General features: G+C 37.1%; 1 protein-coding gene across 1 annotated transcript; it reads right to left on the minus strand.

Moving 5' to 3' along the window:
• Positions 1-150: 150 nt before the first annotated feature.
• MRPL47 (mitochondrial ribosomal protein L47) lies at positions 151-23417 on the minus strand. The gene is made up of 7 exons (XM_065876733.1): positions 23266-23417; positions 20064-20215; positions 19458-19518; positions 16488-16584; positions 4757-4887; positions 2327-2422; positions 151-476 (listed from the first exon to the last, which is right to left on the minus strand). Exons 1-7 carry the CDS (start codon positions 23388-23390, stop codon positions 353-355), a joined length of 786 nt encoding a protein of 261 aa, XP_065732805.1. The 5' UTR covers positions 23391-23417; the 3' UTR covers positions 151-352.
• Positions 23418-23474: the final 57 nt, after the last annotated feature.

Genomic DNA, 23474 nt, shown 5'->3' on the forward strand with positions numbered 1-23474 from the left:
AGTAGAATCCATAGCCCCTTCATATCTAGTAACAATAGTAGTAAAAAGGTTACCTGAATTCCAAAATTACCTTATTGCCTTTGCTATAGCAGTTATATCACTTTCCCACTCTAAGATACAGGCGATTAAAAGTCTGCTTAGATGTCAGAATTTATAAAATGGGAATTTAATCTGAACTTTATACCTGATTTTGACCACTTCCAGATTTAGCATGCCATAATAACACTTAAAACAGTCGACAGTCATTTGACTAAAAACACAAGTTATTTATAAACCACTTAATATGTATTTACTTTTGTATACAGATTGTAATCCAAGAAGAACAAAATGGTAAATTAAGAGTTCAGATATCTTAGGCAAGACTTGACTTCTGGGCTTCAGAAAGATGTGGAAACTTTTCCTGAAGAAACTTTTCTTTCTTGCTTGCTAAACTTCTCTTCCTTGCTTTGATGCGGGCTTGTTTCTCAGTTCTCAATCTAGGTAAATAAAAGCATAACAGCAATTTATACAAAACTATTTCCCTGTTACTCGGTACTGTCAATATATGTCCAAATCAATCACTTAAAGACCTCAATCATGCCCGTCTCTGTATCAGGTGTGTAATGTATATTATTAAACTTGAATAATCATTGTAAACCTACACAAGTCAAAGATAAACATGAAATCAAAAGCATCTGTAACGCTACACCAATTCTCCTTCCTATTTCCTGACTGGAAAGAAAGAACAGACCTGTGAGCCTCTAACAGACTGGACTTTCTCCTTTATTTTTAGAAATAATGTAGTTTTATTGAATACATTAGATATTTTACATCCTGAGATACGTCCTGAGGTGTTTAGGAATTCCCTAATTTCAAATAGCACTCAGTCTAACATCATTTCCCCACAACTGAGAGAATAAAGCCATGCTAAGAGATGATGCTTAGTGCTAGCTGGACTAGCCACTCTGGGTTTGCCTCTACCTATCAGCATCCCAGGGCATTAGGCCTTTGTGCCTCAGCTAAATTATGTTGACTTATAAGGTCACTTTGGAATTATCAAAATTGCAAATGATAAATTCATGGATGCCAAGCCTCTACTGTACTTAAATTGAAATATAACAATACAGTTAAGAGACAGGTACTGGGACTTCCTGGTGGTGCAGTGATTAAGAATCAACCTGCCAATGCGGGGGACACGGGTTTGAACCCTGGTCCAGGAAGATCCCACATGCCGCGGAGCAACGAAGCCCATGTGCCACAACTACTGAGCCTGTGTTCTAGAGCCTGCGAGCCACAACTACTGAAGCCCACGCACCTAGAGCCCATGCTTCGCAACAAGAGAAGCCACCGCAATAGGAAGCCTGTGCACCGCAACGAAGAAGAGTAGCCCCTGCTTGCTGCAACTAGAGAAAGCCTGCACGCAGCAATGAAGACCCAATGTAGCCAAAAATAAATAAATTTATTTAAAAAAGAATTCTATATTCAGCAAAACTCATTCCAGAGTGAAGGTGAAATACAGGGCTTTATATTAAAAAAAAAAAAAAGGTACTGAATAACTACAATATGCCAGTGCTATGGGGGAGGTCACAGAAATTTGAGATAAGGGTTATATTTGGATAGAGATAAAAATACATATACCAAACATATAAGCTACTTTATAAATTAAGTGTAAAGTAAGACTAAACAAAGTTGAAATCAGATTACGCATTCTATTCATCAGTCTTTGCTCCAACTAAATTTTGGCCATTTAAAAAAAATAAACCCATGTTAAAGGTTTGCTATTCTTAAGAATATTCAGAAGGTTATGCTGCATGTTCTGAAGGTAAGGCTAAAGGTAGTTTCAAAAACAATATATTTAAGGCCTGTAAAAGTGACACTGCATTCATAAATTCTCATACATTAAAGTCACATTATTTACAGCTTCACCTATTACGGCTAAGGGACAAAAGGATCAAATTGCACATTAGGTTTGGAGACAGCGAGGAGGAAAAGCCAGTGCAGTTAATTTCTTCAATTGCTTATTTCATTTCAGCAAGCCCTGCAATAACATGAGCTCACGTTCTATGCAGCGAAGTATTTGGACCTTCCTTTTAACAATCCAAAAAGGTTTAATCATTACTTACACAGAACAGGTTGATGAATAGAAAGACAACAAAACTTTTCAAAGGATATACATTAAAATGTTAACAGTAGCTATTTCTGGATGGTGAAATTACATAAAACTAATTTCTTTTTTTACCTGATTTTTCTAGTTTTTTGACAATGAATATGTATTATTTATATAAAAGCTTAACACACGTCATCTGATGTAACGATACATTTTAGTACTAATGGTACTTGTGCTCACCTGACAAAACGTTCCACATAGGGCATTGCAAAGAATCGTTTTCTATTGTATCTTTTATTTAGGTACCAAGGTATAGGCCACTGCTTGAACTTGTGCCTGCCAAGAAAACAAAAAGGTATCACCCTACAGAAAACATTTAATACATTTTCACTTTTTTACAGAGTTTTAGCCTTCTTTGAACTAAATATGTTTTCAATAAAATGAGATGTAATTGGCTTTTAAAAGATTTAAAAATTTTTATAGCTTAAATATAAGACACTTATGAATCCACTGCAAAATTGCAGATGTTAATATTTTGCAATGTTTGCTTCAGATCACTCTTTTAAAAAAATATATATATATATAAAAGTTTAAAGACACAGCTTAAGTTCTCTACTTTCACAATAGCTTCTAGCCATAAACTGGAGTGTATCATTACCAGATATATTTTGTACTTTTACTACATATATATGTGTGTACTAATTTTATATATGTACACATACATATGTATACACACACATATAATTTGAAACACTGATATTTACATGTATGTTTTGTTTTTAAAATGTAAGTAAATTGCACCAACTGATATAGATATCTATCTATATCTACCTCAACATAACAAAACCTAAAAAATCATAATGCTGAGTAGGAAAAAAGGAAATTGTGAATTCACTGTAACATTTATTTGAAAATACTTCAATTAAAAAAGTAACAGAAGGATTAATTTCAGGGCATATAACCAATCTTCTCTAAAAATCCAGAATTAACCTGTAATGTCAGAAGCCTAAGTTCCGATCTCTTTGTAATTTTGGCATTTAGCATATAATTTGACAGGCAGTGCCACTGGAGCAATGAACCACACTGCTTTAAGCAGAACAGATAAAGGTACTGAATTCCCTCAGTTTATCAGGAATCCCCTCAGTTCGGCAGGATGATAGTCTACCACTATCTTTCAACAACCAAGGGAAAGACACATCCAAAAAGTATTCTCTGACATTACTGCCACATGATTTTTTGTCAGAAAAAAAAATTTAGATGTAATGTTTTGAAGAATCTCTGCATTTAAAAGGCTAATTTAAATATTTTAACATGCAACAGAAAATTAGGGAAAAGGCATTGGAATTATAATGTTTCATTTAATAAGCTACATTGGAAAGATGATGTAACTGCTTTTTTTTTTTTTTTCCTGGCCACGCAACATGTGGGATCTTAGTTCCCAGACCAGGATTTGAACGGGAGCCCCCGCATTGGAAGCGCCACATCTTAACCACTGAACCATCAGGCAAGTCCTGATATAACTGCTTTGTTCCCTACTTTGTTTAACTCCAGGAAAGTTAAAAAGCAAAAATTTTTAAACCTTAATGAGAATAGCACTCTTACAGATTCTAAAATTGACACACATTCTCTCCCGTATCCTCACCCTTTCCTAACTGGCCTCAATTGGATTAATCCCAATAAAGTTTAGTACAAAATAAAATAGATCCAAAAAAAAAAAGAAAGAAAAGAAAAGAAAATAGATCAAAGTTCTTAGGCAGGTGTTTTGGCAATTACTCTCTTTTCTGTACTGGATTACACGGTTACAGACAACACAGCCATTCCCCTAAATTTGGCTCCAAGCAGCCCCATTACCGCAAACTCCATTAAAACAATCTACCAAATGCGTAAGTGCTGTTTTGTAGTGTAATTTCAGGAGTACAGGGAAGGTCTCCAACCACCCAAAATGCCTTCCTCATCTTGCTGACTGATGACAAAAATTTTACTGAACATGCTTCCTTTTGGTAGTTCAACCCAAATGCAAATAAACCCCTGGAAGAGAGAATATACTGGGTCTTCTCAATTACTTATACCTCAGTGTGAATGTTTACTATCACATCCTTTCCCAACGTCTGACAGGACTTTGGAACTGGACATAGGGGACAAGATGCCACAAAGGTGGAAAGATTTAATGAAAATAAACTGTTTATTTTTATTCAAAATTTGGACTAGGGCCTATCCTAATGGCAATGGGAGCAAACTGAGACCAGTTCATGCGGCCTTATTCCTGGAGAGCTTCTTTTTTTAATAGTTCCAGGTTCCAGAAATGGGCAAAGAGGATAGGTGTGTCCTAAAATTAGCTTCATGGAATTTATAACCCTCTAAAATTATATGTGCATATGTAACTTTTTCCTGGGGGAAGGATCTATAACTTTCATCAAATTCTTAAAAGGTCATTTGATTCACATAAGATTAAGAACCACTATTATAAAGAACCCATAAATAACTGAATCATGGGAATGGGATGCCTGGCTATCAGATACAGCTACCTTCATTCATATCCTGTAGTTCAAAAGGGGTTTGGGGGCCTCTTTGTATATTAGATACAGCTAATATATCTCATATTCTTAAAAGATGCTGGATAGGGAATGAGGCATGGGACTTCACTCTCATCTTAGAAGAGCCACTATGTACCAGATGATTCTTCCAAAGATGTCTCTTCTCCAAGCACCAGGTCTAGCTTTTTCTTGACCAGTCTGAAGAAGTCTGAGGGCATCTTCCCTTTCCTGGACAACTTTATCTAATGCATCCATGGAATCTACTACCTGAGAAGAGAACAGAAAGATATAATTTCAACAATCACCACATGACAGAATTCCAAAGAAAGAAAACACATAATGACTATGCTACAGAAAACCTATGATGAATCTTTTTGTCAAAGAACCATTCTGTCAAATATTTCCTAAAAATCTTTCTGGCTGGGTATGCATATACATAGGTGTCCGTAATATCACTTTTTATAATTTTTTTTAAGTTTAGTTTCATTTAAATGAAAATCTATTCAGCTCAAATTTCCATATATTACTTTTGTTTGGAGTAGGATACACCTGCATAGATTCCTTTTGGAGACCCAATTTGACTCATCATTTTAAAACTCAATGAGCTATTAAGAAGTGATTAACAGCTGCTTTTTAAATATTAAAACCTATGTTTTGGCCTTAATTAATTAGTGTGTCCCTAACACTCAGATACAGATATTTTGACCTACTTGGCAGCTGTTGCTATTATAGGGAATGGAATACCAACCTATCCTGATACTAATCTCCAAAGATCCATCAAGACACAAGAAGATACCATTAGAACTTCTATTTTTTATCTCCTTCTTTTAACATTTCTATTATGTTTGACATTGTACATAATATATTGGCTGAGCAATATATATTTATTCAAAAATAAATATTCATACATTGGGGATTGTAGTGACAGGTGAGCTAAATTTTTTCATAATTCTAAATCCTGAGAGCCATTTTTAGGTAGTGATATATGTGTATTATCTTAAGCATCATAACAGCTATGAAATACTGTATATAAATACTTGTTCCTTATAAGAAACCTAAAAAGGGGAGGGGTATTAGATTATAAAGATAATTCCCCAGGTAGCTGTGGAACCTAAGAGAGATGTGAAAGCCACATATTTAGATAAACTACTTCATAACCTATATATGCAGCTCACACTCAGCACTTTTATGGCCTACTTAACTCAAAGCCACACTGAATCCTCACACTACATGAATTTCTACAAAATCCTTGAGAAATAAAAGATGGGTAAGAATGACAAATCCCATCTTGAAGACAGACAAACTTAGAAGAGTGAAGAGACCACACCAATCAGGGCCTAATACAAAGCTCTCTGACCCTTAGGAACTCAGTAAACCTGGCTGTTGACTAGTCCTACATTAAAGAGTCTGCCCAAGGTCAGGGCTGAGGTTCCTAACTGAAATCTAATGTTAGCTCACAAAGATAAGAAAATAAATGGCTACCAAGTCCACAGAGTTAACATCCAATTATTCAAGTTCATGCCAACAGATGAGAAAGAAAATCAAAAGTATCAATTAGATACACCCCATTCAAAAAAGCCAACTTCAAAGAGCTTTCTTTTCTAGTTTACAACTTTCCCAGAGCCAAAAGTGTCCTTACATAGTTCCGAAGCTTCAGCTTATATCTTAAATTGAGAATAATTCTTTTAAAACTTTTCTTGATAAATTTTCATTAGTAGTATGTCACAAAGTGTCACAAAGCACTGAGAAAACTGTATTTGAGGTTAAAAAAAATTATAATCACTTTCAGTTTAAAACTTTTACTATTTTAGATTCTACTAATTCAGAAAGTATAGTACATATGATTTACTGGGCTGAAGTTCACCTCTGAAATATATTTTTTAAAGCAGGGAGAGGGAAAAAAAATAAAAAAATAAAGCAGGGAGAGGGGATAATCTATTATTGAAGTTTAAAAGTCTTATTAGAACAGCACCATTATAGCAAAAGCTTTTTCATCAAATAAAAAATGTGCTACTTATAAACAGCCAATCCACCTAGAAGAGTCTCTAAAGCATAACTTTCCTTAAAAGAAGAGTTGCCAAATATACCTAAAAATAAAGTAACATTACTTTACAAATGTTTTGTAGCAATGAAAACATGTACCACCCAGATCTTAGTTTCTAAATATACCATTCTCCATTCAAAGGAATCAGGGTTCCTCTGTAAAACGGCTGATTCCAGGATTGGGGCAGGAAAAGTACAGGATGAATCCAGAATATCTTGCCGTTCCTCATCAAAGAATGATGAGGACATATAGGCCAGCTTGAAGGGAAAACACACTGGCCAAATCTAGAATGATGATATTAAAGGATTTTAACTCATTGAATAAAATTGGAATGCATGACTCAAGAAAGAAAAGGGAAAGGAAAGGAAAGGAAGACATGGAGAAAAGGAAAAGCCCTTTCTTACGGAAGAAAGCTAACAAATAATGTAGAATGAACAATGAAATTAGAAAATCACCATTTGGCAAACATCACAGTAATAATCACTGATTGAGGCAAAAATCATCATCAATAGATGCTAAAACCAACGAGTCCAAGTTGGAGTGTTTAAAAGATATTTACATGATCTCAATGTAAAGAAAAATTTAGTTACTCTACAGTGGAGAAACCTGACACCAGGCTAACCAAATGACTAATGCTAACAAGTTCAGTAACAGAACAAATCAACATTGCATGCCTCTTCACATGATGCACTGTGAAGAATACAGCATCACTTCTATGATATTCCTGCCAATCATCATGATTATCATGAGAAACATCACAAACCCAAATTGGCCCATCCTCTTCAAAAGTGTCGATGTTATAAAACACAAAGGAAGACTGAGTAATCAGATTCAAGGAGACTCAAGAGACAACACTGAAAACACACCAGCCCGGGGGTTTTTTTGCTATAAAAGGACATGTTGGAATAACTAATGAAATTTCAGTAAGATCTGTAGATTATAGTATCAATGTTAATTTCCTGATTTTGAAAACTGTACAGTGGTTATATAAGGAAATATCCGTGGTTTTTTTGGCAGTATACACTGAAGTAGTTATGGGTAAAGGGATATCACATATATAACTTACTCTCAAATAGCTGAGGAAAAATGTAGTTATGTGGAGAGGAGGCAAAGACGGATAAAACAAACGTGGTAAAATACATAGGGAATTTGGGTGAAGGATGCCTCCTTGTATTTTTCTTGTAATTTTTCTGCCAGCCTCATGTTTTATCAAAATAAAGTTTAAAAACCCCAAAATATGATTAAATCAATGTTTATAAAGGCAGAATAACCTTCTCCATAATTAGGGTAAATAATTGAGATTTTATCCAATACCTTCTTTGACTCTCTGCAGGAATATCAGGTCTTAATGGTGGTGAGCAGTGTGGGGAAAGAAACCTGAAGCAGCTGAGGTAAGGCAGCAAGACTGAAGCCATTACAAAAAGCTGCGTTCCAATCTCACTGACTACTTACTACGAAACAGAAAAAAATCAATAAAGAGCTGACCCTGAAAGCACTCTATGAAAAAAAGAAACAACCTGATAAATCTAACTAAATAAAACATAAAACCTCTACATGAAAGAAATATCTTAAACATGTACAGCCATGAAAAAAATAATGGCAGATCTTCTTCACTTACTGATACGGAAAAATCTCCAAAATATACTAATAAGTAGAAGACGCAAGTTTCAGAAGAGTATATACTGTATAACCACATTTGTGTAAATAAAAATTATCAGGCACATTTCTACATGCAGAGAAAAATTCTGATGGATAAATAGGCAACACACAGGATTGATTACCTCTAGGAATGGAAATAAAGAACCCAAGTGATTTCTTTTTAATGATGAAGAAAATCTAACCTAAATAATAGTTGACCTTTTTACAGTAATGTGAACATAATATTATTGAGCTACAGCAGGGGAATCAAGATGGCAGAGTAGGGGGAAGTAGAGCTCACCTCCCCCCAAAAAACACATCAAAAATACATCTACATGTGGAACAATTCTCACAGAAAACTAACTGGAAACTGGCAGAAGATCTCCTACACAACCAAAGCTGCACGAAAGATCTCCATGTAACCAGGTAGAACAGAAAAAAAAAGGGGCATCAGGTCAGGACCTGTGCCCCTGGGAAGGATCTGTAAGGAAGAGAAGGTTCACATGGGCAGACCCTCACTCTAGGGAGGGAGTGATCAACCCACAATCTGGGCACCTCCACCCCAGTCCTGGGGTCCTGCACGAGGAGACAAGCCCCCTTGCCTGGTGGGAAATCCGCTGAGATAGACAGAAGAGCTAGAGAAGCCTAGACTCTACTTGGGAGGAGTGCACACATGCTGGCTTGCTAACAATTAGGTCTGAGAGAGCCTTGTACTGGCAGCTGCTGCCTTGCTGTACTTCCCAATCTGAAAGGGCTAATGCCCCGGCCTCGCTCACTCCACACCGTAGCCTGGCATGAGATCAGGGCAAAGATGCAGTCTATTTAGGCAGAGACAGACCAGGGTGCCTGGGATGTGATCTGGGCAGAGCCACAGAGACTATTATCAGTACACACATGGGAACAGTGTCTAGTCAGGCAGACACTGTCAGTGGGCGCATTGGGCACTGGCCACAAGAATGCAAAGCAGCTAAGCGCTAAATCTCAGGCAGACAGGCCCAGGGCAAGAGTACCCAGATAGGCCAGGCTTGGTGTCCCAGAGAGAGCACCCTGGCTCTGCCCTCTCTGTGCAGCTGAGCACTGGATCTGGGGAAGACAGGTCCTGGAGAAGTCTGTCACAGAGGCAGCCAAGATCTCAGGTTGTAGCACAGCCACCTCAATTCCTGCAGACACAATGCCCCAACCTCCACCCTACTCCATGCCACAGCCTTGTACTAGATCTGGAACAAACACAACACAGAAAGTGATAGGACCCTGGGATGCTTCCAGACAGAACCACACAGGTGGTGCACAGGTTTGCTGTGACCACAGGAGCCTCACTTGCTTCAGCAATCACCTCCTTTGGGGCAGGGCAACAGAGACTAATTGAACCTGACCCTCAGGCTTCTACTCCAACAACTGGGGAGCAGACCCCACCCCTGACTGGGCAGTGACAGCTACAGAGCCAAGAGGAAGCCCTGCCTCACATCCAGCACAGACTCTAGACACCAGTCACACCCCCTATCAAGGAAATAATGATGAGTACTCTTAAGAAGGACATGACTGGCATCCAAAACCAGCCCTCACACCAAGAATATTGGACACAGTCTACATAGGGACACTCCCACATAAAAACACCCCTTTAAGACCACAGTAGATAACTGTTTTTCCTAAATTCACAGAGACAGAGAAAGTTTAGTAAACAAAAAACAGAGGACTACTCCCAATTTAAAAAAACAAGAGAAATCCCCTGAAAGAACAAATAATAAAATAGACCTCACCAGTCTACAGACCCTGAGTTCAAAATGGAAATAGTAAAAGCAGGGACTTCCCTGGTGGCACAGTGGTTAAGAATCCACCTGCCAATGCAGGGGACACAGGTTCAATCCCTGGTCCGGGAAGATCCCACATGCCGTGGAGCAACTAAGCCCATTGCTCACACACAACTTGTGGCTCACCCACAACTCCTAAGCCTGCACTCTAGAGCCCATGAGCCACAACTACTGAGCCCACGTGCCACAACTACTGAAGTCTGTACACCTACAGCCCATGCTCCACAACAAGAGAAGCCACCGTAATGAGAAGCCCACGCACTGTGATGAAGAGTAGCCCCTGCTTGCCACAACTAGAGAAAGCCTGTGAGCAGCAACGAAGACCCAACACAGCCAAAAATAAATAAATAAACACATAATTTTAAATAAATAAATAAAAGCAGATAAAAATAATAAAAATAAAGATCACTATAACAAGGAACCAGAAGCTTTATAAAGATGAACCAATCAAAATTAGACAATTCAACTGCCAGTATGAAAACCAATCTAGAAGCAATGAATAGCATACTAAATGACGCAGAAGGGACAAATAAGTAATCTGGAAGACAGAATAATGGAAACTACCCAATCAAAATAGCAGACGGAAAGACAAATGAAAAAAATGAAAGCACCACAACAAAGAGTAGCCCCCACTCGCTGCAACTAGAGAAAGTCCTCATGCAGCAACAAAGATACAGCACAGCCAAAAAAAATTTTTTTTAATTTAAAAATAAATAAATAAAAATAATTTTAGGGCTTCCCTGGTGGTGCAGTGATTGAGAGTCCGCCTGCCGATGCAGGGGACACGGGTTCGTGCCCCTGTCTGGGAGGATCCCACATGCCGCGGAGCGGCTGGGCCCGTGAGCCATAGCCGCTGAGCCTGCGCATCTGGAGCCTGTGCTCCGCAACGGGAGAGGCCACAACAGTGAGAGGCCTGCGTACCACAAATAAATAAATGAATAAATAAAAGAATTCAGCAATACTAAACCTACCCTAAAAGAAATACTGAAGGGTCTTCTCTAAATAGAAAAGAAGAAAGACTCTACAGGAAAGGGAAAATCACAGTAGGAAAGGCAAATATATAAAAGGACTGAAAATCATTTAAATAAGCCAGTACATAGGTTAAAAAACAATCAAAGAAATTTTGTAAAAGCAATGGTAACTACAATAAACAGCAAAAGGATAAGCATGAAGATGTAAAACAGGACACCAAAATCACAACATGTTGGGGAGGGAAGAATAAAAATGTAGATCATTTAGAATGTGTTTGAACTTGTATGATTATCAGCTTAAAGCAACTAGATATAGTTATGGGTCAACATACCATACTTATGATATGGTAACCACATATCAAAAACCTACAACAGATTCACAAAAACAAAAAGAAAGGAACTCAAGAGAATTCCCTGGCAGTCCAGTGGTTAGGACTCTGTGCTTTCACTGCCGAGCGCACAGGTTCAATCCTTGGCTGGGGAGATAAGAATCCTGCAAGCCACACAGCGTGGCAAACAAAAAAAAGGAACTCAAGCATACTACAAAAGAAAATAAGCCACAAAAGGAAAAACAAAAAGAAGAAATTAACTAAGAAAAACTATAAAATAACCCCTGGAAAACAAAGATTAAAATGGAAAAAAGTGCATACTAATAAATAATTACTTTAAATGTCTATGGACTAAATGCTCCAATCAAAAGACACAGAGAGGCAGACTGGATTAAAAAAACCAAGAACCTACAATATGCTGCCTGAGAGACTCACTTCAGGGTGAAAGACACAGTCTGAAAATGAGGGGATCAAAAAAGATATTTTATGCAAATGGAAATGACAAGAAAGTGGGGTAGCAATACTCCTATCAGACAAAATAGACTTTAAAACAAAGGCCATAAAGAAAGACAAAGGACACTATATAATAGGATCAATACAGAAGAGGATATTACACTCGTCAACATATATGCACCCAATATAGGAGCACCTAAATATATAAAATGAATACTAACAGATGTAAAGGGAGAAATGGACAATAATACAATAATTGCAGGAGACTTTAACACCCCACTGACATCAATGGACAGATCATCCAGATAGAAAATCAGTAAGGTAACAGAGGTCCTAAATGACACAACAGACCAGTTGGACTTAATTGACATATGGGACACTACATTAAAAAAAAACAGAATACACATGCATTCAAGCATAATGGAACATTCTCTAGGACAGACCACATACTAGGTCACAAAACAAACCTCAACAAATTTAAGCAGATAGAAATTATCTCAAGCATCTTTTCTGACCATAATGGTATGAAACTAGAAATGCACCACAGTGAGAAAAATGGGAAAAGAACAAACACATGGAAACTAAAGAACATGCTACAAAAAAACCAATGGGTCAATAATGGAATCAAAGAACGAATCAGAAAATACCTCAAGGCAAAAGACAATAACCACCACTGGGATGCCACAAAAGCAGTTCTAAGAGGAAAGTTCATAGCAATACAAGCCTTCCTCATGAAACAAGAAAAATCTCAAATAAACAACCTAAACTACCACCTAAAAGAATTAGAAAAAGAAGAACAAACAAAACCCAAAGTCTGCAGAAGGAAGGAAATAATAAAGATCAGAGAGGAAATAAATAAAATAGAGATCCAATAGAAAAGATCGATAAAACTAAGAGCTGGTTTTTTGAAACATAAACAAAATTAACAAACCTTTAGCCAAGCTTACCCAGAAAAAAGGACCAAAATAAACAAAATAAGAAATGAAAGAGGAGAAATAACAACCAATACCACAGAAATACAAAAAGTCATAAGAGAATACTATGAATAGTTATATGTCAACAAATTGAAAAACCTAGAAGAAATGGAAAAGTTTCTAGAAACATACAGCCTACCAAAAGTGAGTTAAGAAGAAACAGATTATTTGAACAGATCGATCACTAGAAGTGAAATAGAATATGTAATTTAAAAACTCCCTGCAAACAAGAGTCCAGGACCGACTGCTTCACTGAGGAATTCTATCAAACATACAAAGAACTTACACATTTATACCAAACCTTCTCAAACTATTCCAAAAGACTGAAGAGGTGGGAACACTCCCAAAGATATTCTATGAAGCCACCAGTAGCCTGATTGATACCAACACCAGACAAAGACACTACAAAAAAATAGAAAATTACAGGTCAACACCTTTGATGATACAGACACACAAAATTTCAATAAAATATCAGCAAACTAAATCCAGCAATACTTAAAAAGGATCATACACCATGATCATGTTGGATTCACTCCAGGGTCACAAGGATGGTTCAACATAGGCAAATCAATCAATGTGATACACCACATTAACAAAAGGAAAGATAAAAAGCACATGAGCAAGCATCTCAATAGATACACAAAAAGCATTTGACAAAATTCAACATCCATTCATGTTAAAAGCTCTCACCAAAGTGGGCAGAGAGGGAACATATCTCAACATAATAAAAGCCCTTTATGACAAACCCACAGCCAGCATAATACTCAATGGTGAAAAGCTGAAAGCCTTCCTGCTAAATTCAGGAATAAAGATGCCCACTCTCACCACTTCTTTTCAACGTAGTACGTAGTATTGGACGTCCCAGCCTCAACAATCAGAAAAGAAAAAGAAATAAAAGGTATCCAAATTGGAAGGGAAGAAGTAACACTGTCACTATTTGCATATGACATGATACTCTATATAGAGAACTCTGAAGTCTCCACACAAGAACTAATAAATGAATTCAGCAAGGTAACAGGATATAAAATTAATATACAGACATCTGTTGCATTTTTTTACACTAAAAATGAAATATCACAAAGTTAAAAAAATTTTTTAAAATTGTGTCAAAAAACAAAGCCTAGGAATAAACTTAATCAAGGTGAAAGACCTATACACTGAAAACTATAAAACACTGATAAAGGAAACTGAAGATGATTCAAAGAAACGAAAAGATACCTTATGCCCTTGGACTGGAAGACATAATACTGTTAAAATAGCCATACTACCCAAAGGAATCTACAGATTTAATGCAACCCCTATCAAAATACTCATGACAGTTTTCACAGAACTAGAACAAATAATCCTAAAATTTATATGGAACCACAAAAGGCCCAGAATTGCCAAAGCAATTCTGAGAAAAAAGGAACAAAGCTGAAGGTACAACCCTTCCAAACTTCAGTCTATACTACAAAACTACAGTAATCCAAACACAGTGGCACTGGCACAAAAACAGACATATAAATCAATGGAACAGAATAGAGAGTTCAAAAATAAACCCATGCACCCACAGTCAATTAATCTACAACATCAGACTATACTACAAAACTACAGTTATCAAAACACTATGGTACTGGCACAAAGAGACAGATCCATGGAACAGAATAGAGAGCCCAGAAATAAACCCACACATCTATGGTCAATTAATCTTAGACAAAGGAGGCAAGACTATACAATGGAGAAAAGAATCTCCTCAGCAAATGGTGTTGGGAAAGCTGGACAGCCACATGTAAATCAATAAATTAGAACACTCCCTTACGCCATATGAAAAAATAAACTCAAAATGGTTTAAAGGCCTAAATCTAAGACATGACACCATAAAACTCCTAGAAGAGAACACAGACAAAATGTTCTTAGACATAAATCATAGCAATATTTTCTTAGATCAGTCTCCCAAAGCAAAGGAAATAAAAGCAAAAATAAACAAATGGGACATAATCAAAATATAAAAGCTTTTGCATAGCAAAGGAAACCATCAACAAAATGAAAAGACAACATATGGAAGAGGAGAAAATATTTGTAAATGATGTGACTGACAAGAGGTTAATATCCAAAATACACAAACAGCTCATACAACTCAATATTGAAAAAACAAACAACCTAATCAAAAAATGGGCAGAAGACCTAAATAGACATTTCCCCAAAGACATACAGATGGCCAACAGCCACACGAAAAGATGCTCAACATCTCTAATTATTGAAGAAATGCAAATCAAAACCAAATGAGATATCACCTCACACTGGTCAGAATGGCTATCATCAAAATGTCTACAAATAATAAATACTGGAGAAGGTGTGGAGAAAAGGGAACCCTTCTGCACTTTTGGTGGGAATGTAAATTGGTGCAGCCACTACAGAAAATTTTCCTTTAAAAACTAAAAATAGTGCTACCATATGATCCAGCAATCCCACTCCTTGGTATATTTCTGGAAAAAAGAAAAACTCGAATTTGGAAAGATACATGCACCCCAATGTTCACAGCAGCACTATTTACAACAGCCAAGACATGGAAACAACTGAAGGGCCCATGAACAGACAATTGGCTTAGGAAGATGTGGTGTATATATACAAATACATATATATACACACACATGTATATATATACATACATACATACACACACACACACACACACACACACACACACACACACACACACACACACTGGAATATTACTCAGACACAATAAAGAATGAAATACTGCCATTTGCAGCAACATGGATGAACCTAGAGAATATTATACTTAGTGAAGTCAGAGAAAGATCAATATCATATGATATCGTTTATATGCTGAATCTAAAAAAAAAAGATACAAATGAATCTATATACAAAACAGAAACAGACTCACAGACATAGAAAAAAAACATATGGTTACCAAAGAGGAGAGGGAGTGGGGGAAGGATAAATTAGGAATATGGAATTAACAGAAACTACTATACATAAAATAGATAAGCAACAAGGATTTACTGCACAGCACAGGGAATTATGTTCAATATCTTGTAATACCTATATTGGAAAACAATCTGGAAAAAAATACATATATATAAAACTGAATCACTATGCTGTACACCTGAAACTAACACAATTTTATAAATTAACTATGCTTTAATTTAAAAACTGTACACTTAAAAAGGTTAAGATGATAAGTTTTGTTATGGGTGTTTTACATCAATTAAAAAAAAAGCATTAAACAAATCTGACCTAGTTGGTACAGAAGTAGCTAAACCAGAACTGGAAATGTAAAATAGTGCAGGTACTTTAGAAAACGGTTGGGCTGTTTCCTAAAATTTCAAACACAGATTTACCAAACAACACAGCAGTTTTACTCCTAGGTATCTACCCAAGATAAATAAAAACATATGTCCACACATATGCTGAGGGCTGTAGGTAGGAATGGGAGTGACTGCAGATGGGCATGAGGTTTCTTTTTGGAGTGATGGAAATGTTCTAAATTAGATAGTAGTGATAGTTGCATAGCTCTGTAATTTTCTAAAAATCAAGCAGAAATAGAAAGAAAGAAATCTACTTGCCAAGAATTATAGGAACCATACACTCACACCTTTTAGCTTTTATCCCACACTCAGCAGTCTCCAGCCTCCCACAAATCTCACCTTTTCTAACCGCTCCGGACTTGGCATTGGCAATCTCTGCCGCTTAGCCTCCTGTTCTAGGGTTAGGAGCATGTTTCTTTCTTTCAGGAGAACATACCTATATCAAAAAACAGAGCTTGTAATGCTATTCTGTGCTTATATTAATAAAACTGTGATTTTTTGACATCAAAATTAATGATCTGTACTCAAAAGTCCTTTAGAATAACCCTTTATATAGAACTATATCTATTCTTACTCGTTTGTTCAATAAATTTTCCATGTGCCACATACTGCATTAAGTGCCAGAAGAGTTACAAAAAAGCATAAAACGTAGTCCCTACATTCCAAGTGGAGAGAGAGGATGGAAGATAAATAACACTTATTCAGTTCCTGTTATACACCAGGCAATGTGCTAAATAAGCACATATATACATTTATTTCACTGAATTCTCACAACAATTCTGAAGTTGGAACTATTTACACATTCTAAATGAAGAAACTAAAGCTAAGAGAAGTAAGGTTTCGGGGGGCACGTGCCTAATTCAAGATTCAAATCCTGAACTCCCTGGGTGGAAAACCCTCCCTCCACAACTGAAATGTGGTGTGGTATACTCAGTGGTATAGACAACAACTACCAGGAGAATTAAGTGGGAGAGATGAGACATTCCTTCTGGCTAAGATGATCAACGAAAGCTTCATAGAGATGGGGTATGTTAGGCTGGAAAGGAAACCAAAGCAAACACAATCAAATCACTGAAATCAAAACACTGAGGTGATAAAGCTCAAGTGTGACTTTTGTGAATAAATAAGTTTGATTGAGAATCAGAGCTGGAAGAAAGGAAAGGAAATAAATGTGGAGGGCAAAGAAAATGAAACAAAGGAATTGGGGTACTTTTGGGTATGGAAGAAGACAATTTGGGGGGAAGGAGTGGCAGAAGATAAACTATTTGGCTTTAGCCAGGATGAATATTGAAACTGCCTTAATGATCCCTTTACAAATAACCAACAATAAACGTGCTTTAAAACAACATATTTTTTACCATGAATCTGTGCTGTTTTAAACATAACACTTCTGACACCAAATGAGGGGTTTTTCTCTCCTGACAGTAACATGTTGTCTTTTCCATCTCCCTGACACTAACTACCTGAAGTCAGAGCCAGATTCCACAGATTTAAGTGTTCAGTCCCACAAGAAAGACTGCCCCCCACTTCAGATGCCAACAGCAATTTCCAGGCCTCCCACATATCTGACTGACCAGCTACAAACTGGGGGTTCCAACAACCTTGTCCATGGGTTTGATAATTTGATACAATAGCTCACAGAATTCAAGAAAGCACTTTACTCTCTTACTGGTTTATTATAAAGGATACAGCTCAGAAACGGCCAGATGGAAGAGATGCACAGGACAAGATACGGGGAAGGGGTGCAAAGTTTCCATGCCTTCTCAAGGCACATCACCCTCCCAGAACTTCCATGTACTTACCAAGCCGGAAGCTCTCCAAACCTAGTTGTTTAGGGTTTATTATGGAGGTGTCATTATGTAGGCATGATTGATTAAATCACTGGCCACTGGTGACTGAACTCGATCTCTAGTCCCTCTCCCTCCCCAAAAGTGGGGGTGGTGGTGAGGCTGAATGCTCTATCTGCTAATCACACCTTGGCCTTTCTGGCAATCAGCCTCTATCCTGAAGCTACACAACAATACCCCCCAGCCCCCACCCCCAAGAGCTGCCTGATTAGAAGACACTCATATCACTCAGGCAATTCCAAGGGATTTAGGAGCTGTGTGTTAAGCGATCAGAGACAAAGAGAAAATATATATTTCTTATTGTATCACATAAATAAGCCTGTAATATTAGTGGTTTTATAAGCATTTTACAGTTCTTTAATCTGCCATGAAAGATAACCCTTTAAATCAAGGAATAAAACTTTAAATGCCTACTACAGTGCCTGGACAAATAGTAATTATGAGTGAAGGGAGCATGGTGAAAGAACAACAAGATGGGTAAGAAGTGGTATGCACTGCTCCATTTAGACCAGCCAACTGTCACCATGTAAAAATGCAGGTTCAGTGTTGCAACATCACAGGTCTGATTATTTAAGAGGAGCCAGAAATCCTTATTTTTGTGTGAAACTTTCCAATTTTTAAAACACAGCACAGCCCAAACAAACATACCTCTGGGCTAAATATAGTCGATTAATGTAGGGGGATAGGTGGGTCAAAAGGTACAAATTCCCAGTTATAAAAGGAAAAAGTCATGGGGATGTTATATACGGCAATGGTGACTATAGTCAATAATACTGTACTGCATATTTGAAAGTACCTCAGAGAATGGATCTTGAAAATTCTCACCACAAGGAAAAAAACTTTTTGTAACTATGTATGGTGACAGATATTAACTGGACTTATTGTGATCATTTTACAATATATACAAATGTTGAACCATTACACTGCACATCTGAAACTAATACAATGTTATGTCAATTATACTTCAATTTATATATGTATATATACAATGCAAATCTGTCTTAAATCCTCTCAATTCTTTCTAATTTATCAGGAGAATCTGCCAGAAAAACCTACCCAAATTTCCAATTAAGTGCACCCTCCAATACTCTTCCTCAAAGCAACAAAGCTAAAGCATCCAGACCATGCAAAAGGTAATAAAAAGGAAGAAGGCCTAAATGTGACCAACTCATCCCCATTTTGCTTTATTAGTTTCTTGAAATTCTTAGTATAAAAGTGGTAGTATGACTGGTTGCAGTTACAGTAAAATTTCTAAACTCCCAACTACTTAAGAACTCTGATATATCTGTCATAATGTAATTTAACCTCTGTAGTACTTATAAAAATTTTAATGATCTTATATATCACAAAACAGTACTATAAATCACTTTACTTAATTTCTTACATCAGATAAAGTTTATACCTCATTATTATACTATAACTGCTTCAAACACTTAGATGTTAATGTACTCAGTATACTTACCAAAGTTTATGTAAATCTTCATTACTTTTGTTCCTTAATTGCTGACAGGTCCATGAAGCTCCTATTAAAATGATAAATTCATAACATGAAATAATTTTCTAGCTACATGCCCTTTGGCAAATTACTTAACCTCTCTAAACCTGTTTCCTTATCTATAAAATGTGTAATAGCTTTATTATATTATAGTACAATATAAAATTAGGATTTGTGATTAAATTAGATAACACATATGAAAATATTAGTAATGTGACTAGCAATAGCATTCAAAAACTGTTATTATTAGTATAGAATGTACCTTCACAGTCTAATGTCAAAATACTTAGTATCATTATAAATTAATATTCAACTATCTCTAAAAAAATGAAATGTAAAACAAACCCCAAACCGCACTTTAATTTCAACCTACTCCTCTTCTAAACCTTTTGCCAACCTTCCAAGGAACAGTTAACTCTACTATTATACTGTCCTTCTAATCTTCTCTAATAGACATTCCCAAAGGAAATCAAAAAAGGAAACACTTAAGTAATTCCCAAACTGGATAAATAATCCCAAAATGACAGAGGGTTCAATAAAATTATTTAATATAGGTCAACCCAAATATCTCACCAGATTTCACTTTTTCTTCCCCCCAATTCTTTGGGTCATCAAAAAATTCTTCCAGTCCTCTCCTAGACAATGTGGTATGAAGTAATCTACACTGATGAAAAGATGTGACATTTGGTGTATTCTTAGTCAACAGACAAAGAGAAAACCTGCAACTGAACATATATAAACAAGTGATTCAAGTTTCACAACATTTGGATTTTATAAGCAATAAACGGAATCATTTCCTCATCTACAATGTCAAAAAACCAACTTGGGGTTTCTGCCCAAGAAACGATAAACTCATAAAATGCTTTAGAAATTATTTTTAACATGCCATTATGTATGTTGCTATCCTGTAACTTCAGAGCCAATATATTGACATAATTATATATTTTAAAGGTATTTTTTAAAATTTATTTATTTAATTTATTTATTTTTGGCTGCACTGGGTCTCTGTTGCTGTGCACGGGTTTTCTCTAGTTGGCGGTGAGCAGGGGCCACTCTTCGTTGCAGCGCACGGGCTTCCCATTGAGGTGGCCTCTCCTGTTGCAGAGCACGGGCTCCAGGTGCCCAGACCTCAGGAGTTGTGGCTCGCGGGCTCCAGAGCGCAGGCCCAGCAGTTGTGGGGCACGAGCTTAGTTGCTCCACGGCATGTGGGAGCTTCCCGGACCAGGGTTCAAACCCGTGTCCCCTGCCTTGGCAGGCGGATTCCCAACCACTGCGCCACCAGGGAAGCCCGACATAATTATATTTTAAGGTAACATTTTTAAGTCCTTCATATGTGGCTAGTGGGCATATAAGCAGATAAAAACATTCTGAACTTTAATTTTGCAACACATCAGAGACCCCAATGCTTCCTCCTTTAACCCAGTAATTCCACTGAATTTAGAAATTTCAACTAAAGAAATTATCAGAGGGACTCCCCTGGTGGCACAGTGGTTAAGACTCCAAGCTCCCAATGCAGGGGGTCTGGGTCTGGGAACTAGATCCCACATGCATGCTGCAACTAAGAGTTCACATGCCAAAACCAAGGAGCCCACACATGTTACAACTAAGGAGCCCTCGAGCCACAATTAAGAAGCCTGCATGCCACAACTAAGACTTGATGCAACCAAATAAATAAAAAATAAAAATTTTTAAAAAAAGACAAATTATCATAGATGGGAATTGATAAATCAAAGTGTCTATTGTGGTGATCATTTTGTAATGTATAAAAATATAGAATCACTATGTTGTACACCTGAAACTAATAGAATATTTTAAGTCAATTATACTTTTAAAAAGTCTATTAAAGCATTATATATGATATCAAAAAGCTGATAATAATGTAAATGTGCAACTGGGGAATGGTTAAAAACATTATTGTGCATCTGTATGATAATCTATTATGCAGTAATCTAAAAGTCATGTTTATAAAGAATATTTAATGACCTGGAGAAATAAAATACAATAATGAAGTGTATAACAAATGTTGTATTCCTACCTAGAAAAATTTAACGTGAATCTAATCATGAGGAAACAATCAGACAAATCCAAATGAAGGAATATTCTAAAAAGGCTGACCTTATTAAAAATGTCAATATCATGAAAGAGAAAAAACGAACCATTCTGGATTAAAGAAGACTAATGATACACGACAATTAACAGGATAAATGTTCATTGACTGGACTCTGAATTAAAAATTAAGAAAGAAAAATTCCCCAGTGTGATCATTGTAGTATTGTGGTTAAGACAGCGTTCTTGGGACTTCCCTGGTGGCGCAGTCGTTAAGAATCCGCCTGCCAATGCATGGGACACGGGTTCGAGCCCTGGTCAGGGAAGATCCCACATGCCGCGGAGCAACTAAGCCCGTGTGCCACAACTACTGAGCCTGTGCTCTAGAGCCTGCGAGCCACAACTACTGAGTCCGCATGCTACAACTACTGAAGCCCGCGCACCTAGAGCCCGTGCCCCGCAACAAGAGAAACCCACTGCAATGAGAAGCCTGCGCACCACAACAAGTAGTAGCCCCTGCTCGCCGCAACTAGAGAAAGCCCGTGCACAGCAATGAAGACTCAACACAGCCAAAAATAAATTAATTAATTTTTTAAAAAAAGACAATGTTCTTGCTCTTAGGAGATATATGCTGAAGTGTCATGATGTTTGCAATTCTGACATGCCTCAAATAGTTCAGAAAAATAAAGGTATGGATATAAAAAGTATAGAAAATGTGACAAAATGCTGAGGATTGGTTAACATAGGTGCAGAGTATACAGTTATTCTTTGTACTACTTTACAACTTTCCTTTTGGTTTGAAATTTTTTAAAATAAAAAGTTGGAGAAACAAGGGTAGAACACAAAAATGCATATACGTAAATATTATCCTGATTTTATTTTAAAATCTCATGTATGTCTATATATTCAAAGTTAAAAAGAATAAAAGAAAATCTGTTTATCTCTGAATGGTAAAACCATAGTTGATGTTTACTTTCTTCTTCAAAGCACTTTACCCTATTTTCCAAAGTGTCTGTAAATGAACAGATATTTATTCAACAGTAATGATAAAAATCCAGAATTTTTTTTTTTAAGGAAAAACGATGATGAGATGGAAGAGACGATTAATTCAAGTTTGCTACTTTTCCAGTTACAACCCCTGAACCTCTGCAAAAAACAAACCAAAAAAATTGCTTATCTCTGAGGCTAATGTAAGTTCACTATATCTGAGAGATGCCCAATAAATGTGCTGGATTCAAGAGCACATACATTACTTCCTTTAAAAAAAAAATGACTACCTTCATTTGGCTACCTTCATTTATTCACTCAACATTTACTGAACAATCTCTTTTTGACAGACTCTGGGCGTACACCCTCCCACCCCTTTTTAAATCCATCCAAATCTGACACAGCCTTCAGTTCCACAGCCAAAAGCTCTTCAGTGAAGTTTTTTCCAACTCACCCAGCCGAACAGGATGCTTCCGCACCTCTAGGTTTAGTTCAACAAATACTGGTTTTCTACAGACCCCACGACTGCCTGGTCCACAGTAGGTGGCAACAAAATGTTTGAGGAAGATACGGAAATGTCGCAGGTGGGGGACTTCTCCAAGGTTACTCACTCCTCACGGAGGTGGGTTCGGGCCCAGCCATCCCAGAGGCCTTTCTATCCCTAAGCGTTTCTCAGTATCTCGCCAACCAAACAAGAACCAAAGTTGGAGAAGTGGACAGACCTACTCCTCACATCACTTACCTTGTGCTAGCAGGGGCCTGAGGACTTATTAACGACCTGGAAGCCTTCAGGGCCGCCGACACTCTCCAGCAGAAAACAGCCAAACTGGCGGCAGCCATTTTTCCGCATAAGTAAGCGAACAGCATTTCCGCCAACGATGATGTCACTTCCGGCGTCTCACGCCGACCGGATGACGAGAACAGGAATTGGCTTTGCCCTCACTCAACATG

The sequence above is a fragment of the Phocoena phocoena genome, chromosome 4, assembly GCF_963924675.1.
Source record: "Phocoena phocoena chromosome 4, mPhoPho1.1, whole genome shotgun sequence".
NCBI classification, from domain to species: Eukaryota; Metazoa; Chordata; class Mammalia; order Artiodactyla; family Phocoenidae; genus Phocoena; species Phocoena phocoena.